We start from the raw sequence: 20,236 nt of genomic DNA on the forward strand, positions 1-20,236 counted from the left end.
ACACCCGCAGACCAATGGACAAGCGGAACGCGTCAACGCCGTCATGCAGCAGTACCTGAGATGCTACGCAAATCAACAGCCGACGACATGGGTGGACTACCTGCCGCTCGCTGAGTTCGCTTACAACAACACGAAGCACGTGTCCACAGGGGTGACGCCGTTCTTCGCCAACAACGGGAGGCATCCCAGAACCTTCCCGGGATTAGAGAGACTGGGGGAGGGGGAGCCACAGGCAGCGGAAGTCTTGGCGGCGGAATTGCAGGAAGTCCACGAGCAGCTTAGGAGGCAGTTAGAGCTGGCAAAGCACGCATACAAACTGCAGGCTGACAAGCACAGGAGGGTTGGTGAAGACATACAGGTGGGAGACTGGGTGTGGTTAGCGGCCCACGCAGTGCCGACCAGATCCTTAGCTAAGAAGAAACTCGGACATAAGCAGCTAGGACCTTACCTAGTTGAGGCACAGATCAATCCGGTGGCCTTCCGGTTGACACTTCCGGAAGGATCCAGAATGCACCCAGTATTCCATAGGTCGGTGCTCACGCCCTACAAAGCACCTCACCGATTTCAGGCGCAGGGCACGGCACCAGACCGGTATGAGGAGATCCCCCCAAGGAGGGAGTCGCCAAGAAGGGAACCCATCAACCAGGTCACAGAGATTTTGGACTCGAGATGGGGGGAAGAGGGAGTAGAATATTTTCTCGCAAGGGAAGGTACCCCGGCCAGCGCCAACAGTTGGGTGCCGGACTATGCCCTGGACGAGCCTCTCCTCAAAGAGGAGTTTCATGCCTTGTTCCCACACAGGCCCATGCCAGCCGAGTATTTCGACGACTGGCTTTTCACACCCACGCTTTCTACCAGCACGTTCCAGGGATTTACCTCGGACGAAGAACCACCATTAGACACACGTTCACCGGAGGGCTCGCCCTCGGGGTTTGCCTCAGACCGCTCGTTTTGGTGGGACAATCGAGGAGAGGAGAGGTGGCTGAGGGGCCCTTGGCAGGCAACGGACCCAGAGGGGAACGAGGGTGAGAGGGACATGGACGTGATGGGGGAGGACGTTGGGTTCGAGCATGGCGGCACGGAGATGGAAGCAGAGGAGAACGAGGTCGGCGAAGACATGGAGGACGAGACGGATTTCTCTAACTGGATGCACGCCACGGGGGACGAACTGTATCCACCATTCACCCCCACAACGACGGAGCACCCAGCACCCCCGCCGGAGGAAGGGGAGGGGGGAAGGGGGGGCTTCGAGGGGGGGATGGATGTCAGGGGTTCAGGAGCAGAGTCACTGGAGAGGGAAGAAACAGAGAGCGAGGGGGAGGAGTCGGAAGGAAATGTCAGCGGCGACAGTAGTCCAAGATCTCTGAGTCTCTCCAGTGACTCGGAGGATTCACAGAAAGGGGCCCCCATGGTCAGGGCAAGGGGAGTGCCCAGGGGGACACCTCGGGAAGAAGGGGACTCAGAGAGTAGCAGCTGGAAATCCGGACCAGCGTCCCCCCCAGAGTGCAGTAGGGGGGAGGAGTCCAAGGCATCGGGATCAGGGAGCGCGCAGGCAGAGGGAGAACGTGAGGCAGGAGTGGCCACACCCTCGTCAGGGAGCGAGGAAACGGTCATCCGGAAAGTAAAACGCGCGCGCGCGCCAAGTTCAAATGTACAGGAGGGCGGCAAGGTGGGCAGCCCGGGTAAGGAGCCAGGTCCTAAAGCCCGCCGAAGAGAGGGGGAGGAGTCAGAGGGGTCTAGCTCCGCATCGGAAGAGTCCAGGAGGAATGAGACCCCGGGGGGTAGTAAGACCCAGAGGAAGAGAGAGAGAAGGAAGAGGTGGAGTAAGATTAGAGTCTTGAACTGGTGCACGGGGGGTGGAGATCCAGACAGAGCTTCGCCGGTCTAGAGTCCAGACGTAGGGCTGGGACGCTGAGACTTGTAAATGGAGACTATTCTTCAATAAAGACTTTTATACTGTACTATCGGCTAGCGTTGGTCCTTGGTGAGCTGGGACCCGGAGCCAGCCCTGACAGCAACATTAAACATTATCCCCTCTTATTTAGTCTTCAACACCACAGTTAGGGCAGTGTATTCAACACCAAAGTTAAGCCATTATATTCCACAGCAAACTAGTAAGAAAGCTAGGACAGTGCCTTATCTTTTATTTTTACTGCAAAAATGTATGCCCTGTTAAAATAGATGTTACATTTAAGCTTTCTTTGTTTTGCCCCAGGTTTCCAGGTGTTCTGACTCACAAAAGATGCCTACTATAAATGTGACAGGTGTAGCCTGTGGCTCTGAATCAACCCAAAGCTCCATGGTTTTATTTCAAATTGAACAAAGAATTGAGAGATGAATCACTGTGACTCTTAACAAGAGGGAATGCTCAAACAGGAAAACTGAACTGAAATGGAATATATATAGTGCACAAACAGAAAAGTTTAGCAGGTTGAAAACTTTATTTTTGGCTCTATCAAGCCCGAAAATACACAAAAAAGTTATACTTTCATAGAATTGGAAGGAATCCTGAGAGTCATCTAGTCCAACCCCCTGCAATGCAACCTCGGCTTAAAAACCTCCAGTGAAAGAGAGTCAGCAATCTCCCAAGGGAGTCTGTTCCGCTGCTGAACAGCTTTTACTTTCAGAAAGTTCTTCCTGCTGTTTAGTCGGAATCTCCTTTTCATCATGAGAAACACCAAAATATGCTGACCAGTACATATTAATCTTTCATTATAGCTAGCAAGATCTGTATATTAATTTTTGTGTGTGTGTTTTTACTCACCTACACAGTTATCACAAAGGCTGCAATGTGAGGCACGAGGTGGGCGAAAAATCTTGCAGGTAAAACAGTATTTTAACTTCACTGTCTGCCCATTGATGACTACTTCTTTTGTTCTGGGAGGTGGACGATACCCTCCTGAACTGGAGCCATTTGCAATTTCTAAAAATGGAAATAAAAACAATAAGTTGAAAGATTGAGTTTTCATCCAGTATATTTGGAATAAGTACATTACTGTAATTTTTAATATAATCTAGATGAATTGGAAATAGTTACTGTATTTTTTGCTCCATAGGGCGCACCTGACCATAGGGCGCACCTAGTTTTTAGAGGAGGAAAATATGGAAAAAAATATTCTGAATCAAATGTTGCACTAAACTATTTAAAGCAGCAAAGCGGGCGGCTCCTGTCCACTTTGCTGCTTTAAATTGAGCCTCAGAGGAGGGTAGGAAGGGGAACCATGGCTTATCTAAGTAATATAATGCTGAGCCTGACTTATGGCCATCGAGATTAGCCTGGCCATCTCAGTGGAAATCTGGGGAGGCTGGGGTGGACTTTCAGTGGTCAAAGTGTGGTTGTGTCTTCCTGCCCAGCATCTATTTCCTGCCGTCTTTCCCCCTGCACCCCCACACCCTGCTTCGAGGGAAGGAAGCGGAGCCATGGATCCTCTGCTCGCAACTGCAGTGGATTCCCTCCACTTTGAAGCAGGAAAGTGGGAGAGGAGCTGCTTACATGAGTGTAAGCTGCTCCCCTCCCACTTTGCTGCTTCAAAGGGAGCCCTGGAGAAGGGAATCTCCTGCATTCACCAGCAGAGGATGCATGGTCCCCTTCCTTCCCTCCTCCGTAGTTGCTTTGAAGGAGGAAAGTGGGAGAGGAGCTGCTTACACGAGTGTAAGCTGCCCCCCTCCCACTTTCCTCCTTCAAAGCAATCACGGAGGAGGAATCCGCTGCAGCCGTGAGCAGCGGAGGATCCATGGTCCCCTTCCTTCCCTCCTCCGTAGTTGCTTTGAAGGAGGAAAGTGGGAGAGGAGCTGCTTACACGAGTGTAAGCTGCTCCCCTCCCCCATTGCCGCTTCAAAGGGAGCCCGGGAGGAGGGAATCTGCTGCAGCTTCCCCCACCTCCCGCAGAAGCCGCACGCTCTTTAACAGGGCTGAGCGGCTTCCCCTGGGATTTTTTGGGAGATGGGGGGATTCCCCCACCTCGTAGAAAAGCCCACAGGAGCCGCGCAGCCTTTAAAGAGCGCGCCGCTCTTGGGGGCTTTTCCCCGAGGAGGGAGAAGGGACTGATGCGGCCAGTCAGTCCCTTCTCCCTCCTGGGGAAAAGCCCCCAAGAGCGCATGAAGCTTGTGTGTGGCTCTTGGGGGCTTTTCCCCCCTGCCTCCGCCTTGCATTCGTTCCATAGGACGCACACACATTTTCCCTTGCTTTTTAGGAGGGAAAAGTGCGTCCTATGGTGCGAAAAATACGGTAACTAAAATTGTCCTTTAAATCCTTTTTATAAATAAGGAGGGTAATATATAACAAACTGAACTATATTAGGTCCTCTTTTGATTGAAAACATGATGTTATATGAGAATCTTTACTTGTTCCAAATGCAGTGTCAAAGATGACATGCAGAAAAATCTGTTAATTCCTACGTTTCCTTGGGAGGGAAATGAGTCCTGAAGGTGTTTAGCCCAAACATCTTATGCATTATGATCCTTCCTGCATCCATACAGTACTGTGTGATTCTTTTCAGGAGCCTATAGCCCTATGCCAACTTACTGGGGGGTGACCCCACTGAACTCAATGGGCCCTACTTCCAAGTTAACCTGCATAGGTATTATTTTCTAATTGTAGATTTCATTCTCTAAGGACAAACACGGTAAGATACCTCTGTGCCAACCATAAACAGTGCTGTAGGAGGGGGCGGGGGGCTAGCCGGGTTTCTTGCCCCGGGTAAAGCTTCCAGAGGGCCCCATTGAGACTCCCAGCCTGTGTGTGTGTGCGTGTGTGTACACAAACGTATGTGGGGAGTGTGTGCGCCAAACTGGGTCTTTGACCTGGGTGAAATAAAGCCTAGTTTCATAACGTGCTAAACTACATGCATATTATTATATGCATATATTTGTCTTACCCATAATATTTATTTTTATATATATATATATATATATATATATATAATATTTATATATTTGCAATATCTCTATCTTAAAGTGTATTGAAAAAGTTTTAACCTGAAGGATACTTTTAACAATGTTTTAAATTGCATATTAATTGTGTTTTTATTTTAATTAATAGTTTTACTTGTTTTGTTTTACTTTGGGAGACACTCAGACAGGTGATATAGATGGAGTTAATTTATTGCCTGGAAGTAAGCTCCACTGAATTCAGTAATACTTATTTCAAAGTAGAAAGGTAGCAACCAAACCCAAAAGAATTTGCTTATTCATGTTGCTACCTTCACATGGCCAGTTTTTGTGTGCTGACTTAAAACAAGTGAGTCCGATCTCCATAAATTAAAGATCTGTTAGATGAGTGTAGCTACACAAAGTCATACTTAGAACCCTTGTTGCTCTTCCTAATGCTGTTAATTCTGCTGCATCCTTATTGCCATCTGTGGCCCTGAGAGGCCTTCTATGACCTGATTTAACTCCAGCAGAGCACTTGGCACCTTCTGAAGCGCCCTTTTCCTGGCAAGGCAACTTTTTGTTGGTGGTGGCAAATTTGCACTTTGCTCTAAATACTTTGAGGACATATCTCCTCCAATTAAAACATTTCTGTTCTGTACTACCTATAACTTATGGTGGCATTTGGGATTCTCTTTCACATTTTCTGCTCACAGCCCTGAGACAAAGGCTGACAATGAATAGTCCAAGGTCTCTTAGGGAGCTTCATAGATGAACCATGATTTTAACCCTGGTCTCCTACACCTTAGTCCATTTATGGGGGGAAAGCCATAGAAGCAAAAAAGTTGGGGTGGGGGTATAATCTTTTTCCATAGGGCTGAAAGTTTAGTGGGGCCCTTGTTAACAGTTCTGTGTGACACCTTTAAGATTGATCAGTTCAGGCTCCAGGCCTACTTGGTAGCCATCCCTATAGAATTTAGTGGGGATTACTTCTGTGTAATGTATGGTTATTGCAACATTAGTCCACACTAGAAGGGGTCTCTGCTTTCACAATTGATAAACCAAGGTCAAACAGTGTTTCACTTAGTTGAATTTAATGCTTTTGTATCCATACCTTTGCAAGGGAGGAGGATGGGAAGAAAACCACAACAAACTGGGTTATCTGGCATCTAGAATTCTTATTTCTTTAGTTATTACTTACTCTCAACTTTACAGGACAGATTAAGCTCTGAAACTCATTTGGGAATTCTCCAAAGCAATGTTGTAATGTATAATAGCAGGTTCCCTTAGAAAACAAGGGCATCACAGGGAATCTGTGGCACAGCAATTTTGAATGCATGTACTTGTGTGAACATTATCCCTTCCTGACCTAAAATACTTTATAAAAACGTGGCACGCACATTGAGAGCAAATGGGAAAATGACTTTATTTATTATGCAGGAACACCACAGTGTTAGTACACAAAAGCAGCATGCTTTGTGAGGGTAGTTAATATGGCCTATTTTGCAGTACCTGAGAACAGGAAAAATCTGTGACAATCCTCCAATTAATAAGGATTTTAAAAAACAAACACTGCATTCTGTGTGACTAGCTAACATCTGAAGGCTCTTTATACTTCTGCCACTCTGTTTGGTAAGAACAGAAACTTAATCAAATTGCATAATGATCACTTAAACCAACTACTAATATGTCCACATCAATACCATGAGTGCAATTAACTATCCCAAATAGAAGTACTTTGTGCCCAAACTGAAGAACTCATTAAATTAGAAATCCTTAAATGAACTGAAGACATCAAATTAAAGCTGAAGTATAAATGTAATGACATCCAAGATGATCAGACAGCATCCACTCCAGTGCATCTGCTCAAAGAATTTTACAAATTCCCAGATACTCGTATTTGCCATGGCAAGATAGCACCTAACACATTTATTCTGCATTATGCTCTAAGATAATCACAACGTGTTGGATCTTTTTAAATTTAATAACCAGCTGAAAGCAGTCTTGGTTGCCAGAGTACACACATAAATAAGCAGAGGGGCACAATAAAACCTTATGCCTTGTAATATTAGGTAGGAATTACAAGCCCCTGAATAGTTCCTGACGTTAATAAGATTCAGTATGACCTTAATTAACCATACCCCAAACTAATGAAAAAGGTCCTTGACCAAATCCTCCAAACTCTATTCTTAATTCAGCCCTCACATAAAGATATATACAAATACATATGCAAATGTTATTTAGAGGACAAACTTCTTTGCTTATCTCCTTCCTCAAACCTGTACAGTGAACAAATGCTAAATCCCTCCATTTGCAAGTGTTCATAAATACTGATATCAGTCTAAAAGTCTGTGCTCTTAGCCAAGAAAACTACGTGCAATTTTCTCCCTGGTTTCCTAACCTGCAACTTCATCTGGTTTCACCACTACAGGAATAGATGCAAGACAGCACCTTTCAACATAAAACATTCTCTTCTAACTTATTTATACTGTATTAACAGCTGTTTCCAAAGGCTTATTATGCAGTTTCATTATTTATAGCTGGAAAGAGGGAACAGCAGTTGGCTCATTCAAAGCAAGCAAACGAACACTTTATTTGGACCATCTACATTTAAAATGCTGAAAGCAAGCTTTAATGTTGCAAGATTCTTCCAGGAGAAAAAAATACAAAAAAAGCCCCCAATGGTGCTGCATTGGATATTTACCCAGTCTTGCAGATTTGATCTCAAATATGCTAGAAGATGGAGGAAATTAGTTGAAGCAAACACCAAGGGATTATCTCAGTGTTCCAATGAAGCAGGGATAGAGAGGAAGTAGGAATGACTTGCACTTCGGTCATTTCTTGATGACAGGGGCAGATACATGTTGCCCAATGTGATGTCAAAAATGTGCATTTCTCATGGGTCTTGGAGGAAATGGGAATGGAAGGATCAACTACTTCTTTTTCCTCCAATGCTGCTTTTTTGAAACTTCTGAAGTGGCCCATATTGGAGCCTGACAAAACAATTTAGAACTTTTGCTGGATTAAAGTGTATGTTTCAGTTATCAAAAGAAATTACCCAACCTCTTTGTGTCTTGATGTTTAGGCAGCTACTGAAGATATTTTTGTACGAGAAGGCTTTTAAAAATGAAATGATAACTGTACAATCACAGGAATTGTTATATTGCTTTTAGTTTATTGGGTTTTGTAATTTTTGTATTTTATCTTATTTTAATTTATTGTATTGTACTATTTGTACACCACCTCAGTAACTTTTGGTTGTGAAGGAATTTATAAATCTGCAGATATATAAATAAAAGACAGAGGAATACCTCTAATGTAAAAACTGACATTACCTCCTGTTAGAAAAATGAATTTAGCCAACCACTCCAAAAATACACAAAGTTTTTCAACAGTTTAGATGGGAGATGGTGAACTCCATATGCTAATTTATGGGTGATTTAAACATTTGCTCATGGAGTGTTTGAGGGTTGGGGACAGTAATAAAAAAGAAAAAGTATAAAACAACTTAATGAAACAATGACACAACATTATCCTCAGTGTTTGAAACTCCCATTGCTCTAGGCACATTTTGTGACAGGGAATTTCATTAGCGCAAGCAGTTTCTGAGCTCTGGGTGCAGCACTGCGCCTGAGATTTCAGATTAAAACCGCAGAGTGGAAGGAAAGGAGGACCTTTCTACCTCCCCACTTCCCCCTTAAAAATATTAGAGGGAGGGCAGGGGGAGGACTGTACCATGTAAAAAATGAACATAATATTTTAACTGTAATTCATTCATTTTCAGCTTTGTATTCTTGTTATTAAAAAAGCGTGCCAGGACATTCCGTTGTTGTAGCCGTAACCTAGGTTTAAGGTGCCATTCAGCTCCTAGCTTTCATATATCAGTTTCTAACATGGATCACCCTCATTCAGGTATCTCACCAAAATGACAGCAAACAAACAAAAAGCCACCATTGTCTAGTACATAGAGCATTTTCATGACTTAGATTATTATTTATTAAATATCTATACTGCCCTTCATTCAAAGATCACAGGGTGGTTTACAATATAAAAATTCAAAAATACATACAATAATAACAAACAAGTACACCTCCCCCCCATTTAAAAGGCCATAGATTGTTTAATTAGCCAAAGGCCTAGGACATGAAGAATGTTTTTGCCTGGTGCCTAATGGTATGTGACGAAGGTTTCAGGCGAGCCTCCCTGGGAAGAGCATTCCACAAGCAGGGAGCCACCACAGAAAAGGCCCATCCTTGTGTCGCCACCCTCTGGACCTCTTGTGGAGGAGGCAAACAAAGAAGGGCCTCAGAGGTCCAGGTTGATTCACATGGGGCTAGATGCAGTCCAGAATTATTTAAAGTTTTATAGATCAAGACCAGCACTTTGAATTGGGCCCAGAAACTAATAGGCAGCCAGTGCTGTAGGGCCAGGATTGGCGTTATATGCTCAAACCGTCTTGCCCCAGTGAGCGACTTGGCAGCCAAAATCTGCAATACAGTAGCTAGTTTCCAAACCTTTTTAAGAGGCAGCCCCACATATAACATGTTGCAGTAATCTAACCTAGAGGTTACCAAAGTATGGACAACAGAAGTTAGGCTATCCCTGCCCAGATAAGGGTACAGCTGGACTATTGGCAGCAGCTGATGGAAGGCACTTTGCACCACCATGGCCACCTGAGCCTCAAGTGACAGCAATGGGTCCAGATGTACAGTACCCCCAACTGTGTAGATCAGGGATGGCGAACCCTTGACCCACAGCAGGATTTCTTCCAGTCCTCTGGGTCCCTACCTGCCCATCAGCAGGGAGAGATTAAAACCACACTGCTATATGCCTGTGTCTTCTGAAAGTGAATTCACATAACCCGTAGGAGCCAACTCCTAGGGGCCGTGCAGGCTTTGGCCCCCACAATAAGATATTTGCGGGGGCTACCCTCCCCTAAAGTTGGTGGACACTTCCAGTCAAACAGTTTGTGTCCTCTGAGTCATGTGATTGATCATGTGGGGCAGGGCTTACCTGGGCCCCACAATATTTTATTCAAGTTGGCACCCCTGACATAAGCACTCCATTCCTGGCGAGACACTCTGCACCAGCGGTTGGTAACCGTTTTGGACCAGTGGTCACATTTTGAATTTTGAGAGTGTGCTGTAGAAGTAATTGTTGCTCCTTTTCAATATCGCTGTAAACACAAATACTTCTTTCTACAAGACAGACCATTCCAGCTATCACTGCCCTAGAACTGAAAAATTACAAAACTCATTCTTTTTAGAAAAAAGAACAAGTATGTGATGTTGCCATTCAGCATGCATGCACGTGTGTGTGCGCGCGCATGGATACACACACACACACACACACACACACACACAGTTACAAAGAAGATGATGGGACAACAACAGACCTTCAGTGTTACCTATTTGTCTTTCAAGATCTGCGGCTTCATCTGGTGTTGCACGAGGCAGGACTCCAGGATCACTGAAGCTAGTACGTAGCAAGGTCCCCATAACAAAAAAGAACAGAACTGCTCCTACTGCAGGAATAGCAGGTGTAATCTGATCTGATAAATATCGACAACTGTAAAACAGAGAAAAATTGAAAGTTTAAGGGTCATTAATACTGCATAATACACCTTTTAACCTGGCTTTTGACACCTGAGATATTTTTCAGGACCCACCCTATTCCTATAAATGTAATTTGTTTTAACTGCTTTTAACACTGAATTTTAAATTGCTATAATCCACCCTGGGATCTTATGATGAAGGGAGGGTAAGAAATCAAATTATTATTACTAGTAATAAGGCTGCTGATGTAAGTTCCATTATTGTAAGGGAATTAGGTGTGGGGGAGAGAACTCCTGGAAAACCATTCCAGATAACCAGCTTAGAGAAGTTATTTCCCCATGAAGCACAAAACCTAAAAAGCTCAAATTTTATTTGAGAACTTCTTTATTTCAGAAAATTTCTGAGTGTGCGTTCAGATTATATTTTCCACCACCACCACCATTTTGTACTCAAGGAGGGCTCTGGTGCAGGTCCAGACTCACATTCTATTTTCCCACCTTATTTTCTAGACATCAGTAAATTATTGTGTTAACAAAGGATCTCCTGAGCCAGTCATTCACTTCTCCTTGGAGCAAATGGAGCAGAAGTAGTGAAAGAAACCACGGTTTACTACAGATCATTTCCTTCTGTACACTTTAGTAACATTTCCTGAAAAATCAACACCCACTTTATTTATTTGTTTGTTTAAAGTGAGGCAATAGCATGATGTCATGTACAAAAACAAAAAAATGATAGAGTGCGTTGATAAGAGATGCAAAGCCTTTTATAAATGGCATCTTTTAATGTTATGGATATGTATAGCAGTGTGGTTAAAATGTAACCCAGTTTTATTTAGACTCCCTGCCTTCTTTGATTTTAATATTAAATGTTTCCTGAGGGATAACTATCTTAATCACTTTCAGCAAAACCAAAAACTTAAAGACTAACGGATTTATTACAAGATAAGCTTCTGAGGACTCAAGCCCCTTTTGGAAAATAAATAACTCTTCTATGTACAGAAGAGCAGCCTTGCCATTGACTTTCAGGAATCTCTTGAATACTTTTCTATGCCAACAGGTCTATGCAGCTTTTTAAACTTCTTGATTAGCCAGTGTTATGATTCTTATGATCGTTTTGTATTGCTTTTATGGTGTTTTATATTTTATTTTATATATTGTTGTATACCACCTTGATATTTATATGAGTTAGAGGTATATAAATATGTTTAATAAAAAAAATGTTATTGTTGACAGATATTTGAAATTTAAATATTAGCTTAAAAAAACTTAACAATATGCCTAGCATTTTATATTGCATAAAAAGACAGCTGCAGAAAAGCAAGTTATGACCTCTGCAATGTATCCATGCTGTTATACAGCATACTCCTGGCAACTGACAAACAAGAAGACTTGCTTCTATCATGGGCTGAATGAAGTCTAGCTGCTTCAGTGGGAGCTGCTGCCTGATAACACCAGCAAAGACCAAAGATGAGGGCAGGAAATGCTGCCCTTATAAATCTGGTGCCATATGGACTTCATGTTATTTCTGTTCCTAATACTACAAAATCTTTTGCAAACCACTTCTGAGTCTCTTCTGGGACAATAAAAGGGGACATAAGTATTCTAAATAAATAAATACAACCCTTTTAATTTGATTTCTGGAGTATCCTAATTTAAGAACTTCTTAAAAGCTTAAATTATTAAGATCACAAGGGTATATATCGTTTACTTGGTGAATTTCAGGGTTATTGCAATGAATGCATACCAGTCTAGGCTGAATTTGTGTGCAGAGAGTTGAACAAATGATTCACTGTGATGAATGGTGTAAATTCCCTCACAAGGAACTACAGGAATGTATTTTCATGCTGAACTAATTCACCACGGGATACACTCAATCCAAGCAGGTCTTCACAGGCATGGTTTACACTTCACAATCTGTGTGTTTACAAGTAGCACCTAATTATTTGTATTACACTAAAGTATTCATAGGCTACTGTCCTCAATTCAAGGCAACTCAAAATATCAACACACATATTCTAAATGCAACAATCACACTAAAACAGGAAATTCTTAACAGATAACTTAGAAAAGTATAACAAAAGCATAATAGATCATAACAACCAAATACCCTTTGGAATAAGAACTATCCCAAAAGAAATGAGAGAGAAAGGACTCTATATCTCATCTGGGAGGATATTCCAGAGCCATGAGGTGACAGTAATGAAGACCCTGTTTCTGACAGCTGATAATTCCATAGCAAACGTGCTTGAAAACAGAGTCCAGTGTAGCAATCACAATCACAACTACTATGGGGCGTAACAGATGGAGAAGTAGTTTCTAAGGTATGTAGATCACAGGCTGTGACCAGATTTAAAAGTAATTAAGCACCAGCCCCTTGCATTCAGTCTGGAAGCAAGCTAGCAATCAGTGAAGTTGTTGCAGAATTGGCCAAGTATGATCACAGACAATAACCATAGTTAGCAGACAAGTAGCCTCCTGCTGACTCGTAGAAATTCTCCCTCCTTTTCCTTTTCAGTATTAACACTGGCATAGTTCTGTGCCATGGTTTCTTTAATCATTAGTAAACCAGCACCAAATCCTGCTTTCAAACTCTAGTGTAAAGCAAACAATTGTTAGCTTTCTCAGTGCAGAATTCAGTGGCTCAATAGGGCAAGACAGTTTGTGCATATAACACCAATCCTAGCCCAACTGCACTGGCTGCCAGTGAATTTCTAAGCACAATTAAAAGTGCTCATTTTGATCTAAAAAGCCTTAAACAGCGCAGGACCGCAATACCTCAAGGACTGCCTCTCACCATATGAACCAATCTGGACCCTGTGACCATCATCTGAGGCCCTTCTTCGTATGCCTCCTCCGTGAGAGGTCTGGAGGGAAGCAACACAAGAACAAGCGTTTTCTGTGGTGGCTCCCCATTTGTGGAATGCCCTTCCCAGAGCATTCATTACATATCTTCAGGGACCAGGCAAAAACATTCCTCTTCTCCCAGGCCTTTAGCTAATTAAACTATCTATGGCCTTTAAAACAGGAGGGGGGCATTGTTCTTGTTTGCTACTATGTTATGTATTTTTGTGTTTTCATATGGTAAGCCACCTTGTGAACTTCAGGTGAAGGGTGGTTTAGAAATTAATAATAATAATAATAATAATAATAATAATAATAATAATAATAGACCTTTGGTGCTGATTTAAGTCCACACTAGGGCTAGCTAACCTCTGAATGTCCAGATGTTGATGAAATACAACTCCCATTATCATCACTAACCATTTGCCATGCTGGTTGAGGACTTATAGTTCAGCAACATCTGGAGGGACACAAGTTCTTCACCAGGGGTTTTACACCACGGCTAATACTGAAAAGGGAAAGGAGAGGTGGGAGACAGGAGGAAGGAGTGGGCATGATCCCACTTGACACTTGCATCAAGTCAGTGTCAAAACCAACAGAAATTACAGGACTGTACATTGCCAGGGGTACAGGGAGCTCACATATTTAAAGTTACTCATTAAAAGGAAACCTAGAAAAAAAGGAGTTTTTACTAATTTGTACTGAGCTTCGGATTGTAGCCAGAACAGACACATTCTCTTTGATCTTGGTGGACTGACAGTACTGTCTATTCCTGAAACAAACTGCAACTGTCACTATGTTAACTGCAAAATATTCATTTAAACTGGCTACAAAATACTTTATTAAAAAATAATTTGTTCAGACTGAATCCTGTTGCCACCTGCAATGCTAAATTGCAGAAGACCAAGATTCTAATGAATCTGCAAAACTACAAATATCAAATGTACCAGTAAGCTAAGCTAACAAGTAAGCTTTTCTACATGTTCTTCTGCTTTTCCTTCCCCGATTTATCTCTAACACTCAGATACTATGTGTTTGAAGGCTTACAGGAGAATGGGAGGAAACAGAAATTGCCAGAGATTTTAATCTGCTGCATCTGGGTTTAAAAAAACCAAAAACACTGCTATACTGAGCACAGATTATGGTCAAGCCATCTGAACTAAACACACCTAAGGAGTGATACAAAACAGGGATAATCTACATAGTCACCAACCTTTTTGGGCCGATGGACACATTTGCAAACCAGAGAAACTATTGTGAGCACCATACACAAACCACAACCAAACACACACAACAGCCTATTCTGTTGGCTACAACAGAATATTTCTTTCAAATCTTATTTTAGCAGGGGGAAGGAACCCTGCTAAACCCTGTGGGCACCAGAGAATGTTAGGGGAAGGCAGGGCACATTGATGCAAGGGGCACATTGATACACCAACAATATATCAATATCAAGCAACGTTATTTGTGTCGCGACATCACTAAAATGTGTCTATACATGTGTGAGTACAACAGTTGCGACCGTGCTGCCCGCCAGTTAGCCGTTGGCGTTTGACGAGAGTAGGTGTGTTTTTAGCATGGCCAACTAAAAAATTACGTGAAATGTAAAAGTGTTCCAATGCTGTTTTACGTCGTTTAGTTAAGATTTAAAAATACCAAAGGAAAGTTATTCCACTCAGTAATCAGGATTACACGTGATATTTAAATAAGTTCAGTGGTTTTATTAATAATTGTAAGTTTTTTGAAAATGTCCGTTGGGGCACTTTTATACATTAAGACACGGGGCACACTGATATGCATAAAAGTACCCCACTAGTGTACAATATACAAGTTTGCATGAAATCTCTAAACTAGTCATTCTGTTTTCCAGAAAATGATTTGGAAAGAAAAAAACTGTTGTTTACTACTGTTGTTTATTATCTTCAAACTTTAATGGTTCTTTTGATTGCTATTATAATATTGATTAGTTATGCCATGCATAAAGAATTTTTTTTTTATTTGACTCATCTTTGTTACATAAAATATAAGATTGAATGTTTCTGCATCAATCTGCCCCACCTCTCCCTACTGTGAGCACAAGTGTGCCATATTAACAATTGCCTAGAGGTTACGTGCCTTTAGATCAGGATATGGTATGGTCGGAAGACACAAGGCCATTACCTTGCTAAAGCTAAGCAGATCTACATCAGGGCAGGGTTTGGATGGGTGACTGCCTAAGAATATCATGTATGCCACCATGGGTTCCAGCACAGAAGAAAGACAGGATATAAATGTAAAGAAAGATGGCAAATAAATAAAATTTATATTGAGGAGATATAGCACATCAAGAACCACTTGTGGTCTTTTAGAACAGCTTTAAAGCAGTCACTGTCAGAATTGTGCCCACACTAGTGGACCCCTCACCTTCAAACTTGCCTCAAGGTGCCTCAGAGAGTAACCCTTCCCTGGGCATAGCCACCACCAGCAAACAATTTTTTAATTGATGGAAGACACCACCACACCACAAAGTATGTCCCATGAATGATGCTACTTCATGGTGTAGTATCATTTCAACTGAGCTGTTCTGAAACAAATGGGAACACCATGAGGCAAACGGATTGCAGCTCTTCAACCAAACAAAGGCATTTTTTACTGTACAACAAAGTGGGGGAAAGTACAAAGAACCTGCCTCCTGTGATAGAATAGAAAGTTCCTTCAACAGAAATAAATGGATTTCAAAAACAAAAGAGCAAAACCCGCAAAGCCATCAAGAAAGCCCTGCACTTTTGTGAGACATGAATAACACTCCAAAAGTATGTATGTATTGGGAGGAAGAGGAGGGTATTCAGTCCCAATCTAATTTAGACATGCTCTGTTTCACAGCTGAAAAGACTAAATGGAAGAAACTGCTGGGTACTAAACAATAAGAGAATTAATTCATGGCTTTTGTGTTGATTTCCACATTCTGTGACTTACATTATAAATGAAGTGCAAGGTGTGTCGTGTTAAAATAACGGTGTATTATGATGACATTGAAACAGAACTTTAAACTTTAAAGTGTTCAACTTTGGTTAGATTGCATCCAATATCTAGAAAGTAAAACTTGAAAACATGGACACTTCAGATCAGCATGGAACTATTTCAGCATGGAACAAAGTGTGGATGCACCACACTTCTAATAAAAAGTATGAGGTAGGTATCCAAGACTCTCTCTGTGTAACAACCCACACATTCTAAACCTTCTTCAGTTCCTGCTTGCTATACGTTTAGCAATTCTCCAATAACATTTTCAAGTTTAAGACCTAGGAAACAAGGGGGAGGTTTGGACGTAATGATAAACTGTGGTTTATCATACTGGGAATGAGTTTAGGTGCCCTCTGCATTCATTTGCCCACCCCTCCCCTACCCAAGCAGGTCTACAAGACTTGAAGCTTTTGCTTCCAATTTTAATTAAACACATTTAAGCATTATATCTGAACTCTAAACTGTGGTTAATTTTAACTGACATACTGAAAAAAGGCAGCTTTATAAGCTACCGTTTTATATTGGTTTGTTTCATACAAATTGTAATGGATTCACTCCTTTTGTTAGGTTTGGATGACACAACAAGCTGTGGCTGATAAAAAAAAACAGTAGCAAAACTTCTGCACTTCTCAAGGACACACAAGCCTAAAGGCTGACTAGGTTCATTCCTGTCACAATAAACCACAATTGATCATGATATAAATCCAGTTTCATTTTTAAAACTTAGATGTAAAATGCATTGTAATCTACTGAGGACAAATTTAAACAAAATCTGAATGAATCATTCAGAATAAGGTGATACAGGTCTGCATGGGGGGAGACAGGGGGGGGGGTTATGGGTCCTGCACTAGGATTACTTAATATTTGTATAGGTGTTCAAACAATGCACATGCATTATATAGGCATAATCTGTCAGGTTTAGCACTTCTCTCACACAAGACACGACACGCTGGCAATTCGACTAATTGAGGTTTATTTATCAACAACAGGCTTACAACAATCCAAGCTTCCCACAACTCATTCCACACTGTTGGAGTCAGTTGACTCGACTGGCTTCCGTCCCCTTCCAAGGCCAGATATACGCCAAGCCCACCCCCCGCTTCCTGCTGGTCTTCCTTGGTTCTAATCGCTTGCTCCGCCTCCTACTTCTTGGAGAGTCAGGTGCAGCCAATTCCTCCTCCTCTAGAGTTTAACACAACCCCCTACTACCACCTGCATCCTGATCCTTCATCTCTGTGCTGCTGCGAAAACTTACAGGCAGCAATCCAGAGTGAGAAGGGCTTATCTCACTTTCGTGTGCACGAATCAAATTCCTTTTTTCCTCTGCCTCTTCCTCCTCCTCTGCAGATTCCTCTCTGCTAGCCATGTCTCTGACATAATCCTTACAAAACCCCTGTTAGGTTAGACAATTTTATCATCTTTCATATTGCAGATGAGAGAACTGTGGGTGAAAAACAGTAGCATGCTCCAGAGGTCATTTAGCGAGTTCATGGCAGAGCTGACATTCAAACCAGGAACAACCTGATTAGTAATTAAATCTCTTCACAACTATGCTTTATCAGCAGGTTTTTTGGAAATGCCCATGCGTATGTAAAAAATGGCGAGGTGTATTTTAAAAGGCACTTACGGTAATCATGCAAAAAGAACCTGAGGATACCTTGTTGGAACGCAATAAAGGTCAATCTGGTTTCAGCAATGATCAGCCAGATGCCTCTGTGAAGCTTGCAGCATAGCATGGAAGTCAAAAATGCACATAACAAACTAAAAGTTATAAAGCTCATTGTTTGAATGTTAAGGTTAAAATTATTGAAACATACTGGTAAAACTTGGCAGGATTTTATTCTTTCAAAGCTGAAACAAAATGAAGAACAGCTGAAAGAGACCATAGGGCAACCAGGCATGATCTCAATTCCCCATCTATACATTTTCACTGTACATCCATAACATATGCACAGTTCAAGAATCTTTATGATAATGAAAGTTCTTGCTAATCCTGTGTGATAACATGTATGTTAAAATGTTGACATAACATAATAAATGTTCATTCACTTACCACATCTCATAAGTGGGTTTTTTTTAGCATCCATTAAAAATCATGCAAGAATGTTACCATTTATTCACTGCCCATCAAAAATCAGTCTGTCCCCTTTGCTATTCTCCCTAAACTAGTTCTATTTATATTTTCTTTTCTTTTCAACTGATTTTTTTTCTTTGTTTTTATTTTTTCTAAGTCAAAGTTCCTCAGAGTCCTTCTTTCCTCACCCAAATTCTCTCAAGTACATTTTTTCACTAAGGTGATCAACAGGAGGTGCTAACTTTAATGCTACTCCTTCATTTCTATTCCCTGCTGGATGCATTGTTCCTCCTGCTTTGATGCCTTCAGCAGCACTTGGGGATGATTATTAATGATCAGCTGCTGAAGGCAACCTAGCTGGAGAAAAAACAACAGTGAATAGAAATGAAGTGAATAGGCCGCCACTGAGTTGTACTATTAATGGTGCACCTAGAAGCAGAAAGAGGAAATAATTAATTTTATGGCGGGGGTGGGTGGGGAGGACAGGAACCCCAACTGACTCTAAAATGGCAAAAATTACCTGAGAGCACTTGGTGAAGCCCAACGAAGGAAATTAATTAGCTGTGAAAAAATTGGGGAAAGTGTGTGTGTGTGTGGAGGGATTGCCAGTAAAAGATCACACAGAATTGTTTGGGGATCCACCCAAAACCTTTTGGGGGTCCATATATGGTCCACTTTAGCACCTTTGTCTTAGATGTTGAAAATGCTTCGGCTTCCTCACATTGAACCTGCACATCTCCCATATATTAGTTTTGGTATGGCTCAGGCATGTCCAAAGTCCATTTCAGGGGCCTAATTCAGCCCACCAATCAATTTAATCTGGCCCTTGTGGCAGTATATGTCCTGGGGTAAAATCCAAAAAAAACCCAAACAAACAAGAAAGCTCAGCAACTTCAATCCTAAAAGAAGCTCAAAACTTTGGTTGGCCCTCACGCATGTTCACTCCATCAAATCTGGCCCTTTGAAAAAAGATTTGGCACCCCTGGTATGGCCCTTGAATTTTAAGACTGCCATAGACAACAGCTGCTAAACTTTTAAGGTGTTACAAAATATACAAGGCGTAATATTTACTGTATTGACCCGAATATAAGCCATACCTTTAAAATTGGGGGGGGGGGGGAGAAAAGAAAACATATCTGAATATAAGCTGCTCCATTCCTCGCTGCTCCCGGCTGCATGCTGGGGGGGGGGGGAGAACTACACTGTCTCCCTTCCCAGCCTTGGGGGAGAGGTTGGGGGACTACACGCAGGGCGGGTGCCACTTTGCAACGCTCCTAGCGCTGTTTGCCCCGTGCTCCTAGCTACATACCATAAGGTCACGAATATAAGTTGCACTTTAACTTTTCATGGTCGGAATTTGGGGAAAAGTGAGGCTTATATTCAGGCCAATAAAGTATTCCCATTTCTTAAAGTTCATTAATCCTTTATATTCCTGTAATTTAACACACACTTACTTATATTAGCAAAAGAACTAATTTGCCAATACAACTTCAAAGTAACTTTTAAAAGCCCAAGACAGATTTGAGTCAAGTATTTGAAAAATGCCGTAAGACCATCCTTGTAAGATGGCCTTTCACTCTAAGGGAAACTATTTCCTTTTCACAATTTATATTGTCATACTCTAGACAGTTATGAGAAAAAGCACACAATTCAATCATGCAAGCTATCATACAATGTGATGCCACTGCTGAACAAAACACCCAAGAGCAGATACTGTCCAGGAACCATGGGAGATGCCTGCTAAATTACAACACAAGCGTCCTTTTAGCAAAATACTGTATTTCTGCCAGAACTTGTCATCCCAGAAGGACAAGATGAAAACATGCAAATAATTATTCTAGATATTATCAAGTATTTGAAATCCCAGTACACTGCTTAGTCTAGAAATCAACAAT

At 41.9% G+C, this 20,236-nt stretch overlaps 1 protein-coding gene across 5 annotated transcripts in view; it reads right to left on the minus strand.

Moving 5' to 3' along the window:
• ZDHHC14 (zDHHC palmitoyltransferase 14) overlaps window positions 1–20,236 on the minus strand; it is a 72,427-nt gene that overhangs the window by 34,826 nt on the left and 17,365 nt on the right. For 3 of the 5 annotated variants that reach the window (XR_014509679.1, XM_083434177.1, XM_083434175.1), the window contains exons 2-3: window positions 10,265–10,437; window positions 2,765–2,923 (exon numbers count right to left, since the gene is read on the minus strand). Coding sequence is in view for 4 of the 5 variants with exons in the window: in XM_083434177.1 (XP_083290303.1) it covers window positions 2,765–2,923; window positions 10,265–10,437 (332 nt within the window). In the remaining variant the exon portion in view is untranslated. The remainder of the gene's footprint in view (window positions 1–2,764; window positions 2,924–10,264; window positions 10,438–20,236) is intronic. The other 2 variants (XM_083434178.1, XM_083434176.1) reach the window with 1 other exon arrangement.

Source organism: Podarcis tiliguerta (assembly GCF_965153285.1).
Source record: "Podarcis tiliguerta genome assembly, chromosome: 3".
NCBI lineage: Eukaryota > Metazoa > Chordata > Lepidosauria > Squamata > Lacertidae > Podarcis > Podarcis tiliguerta.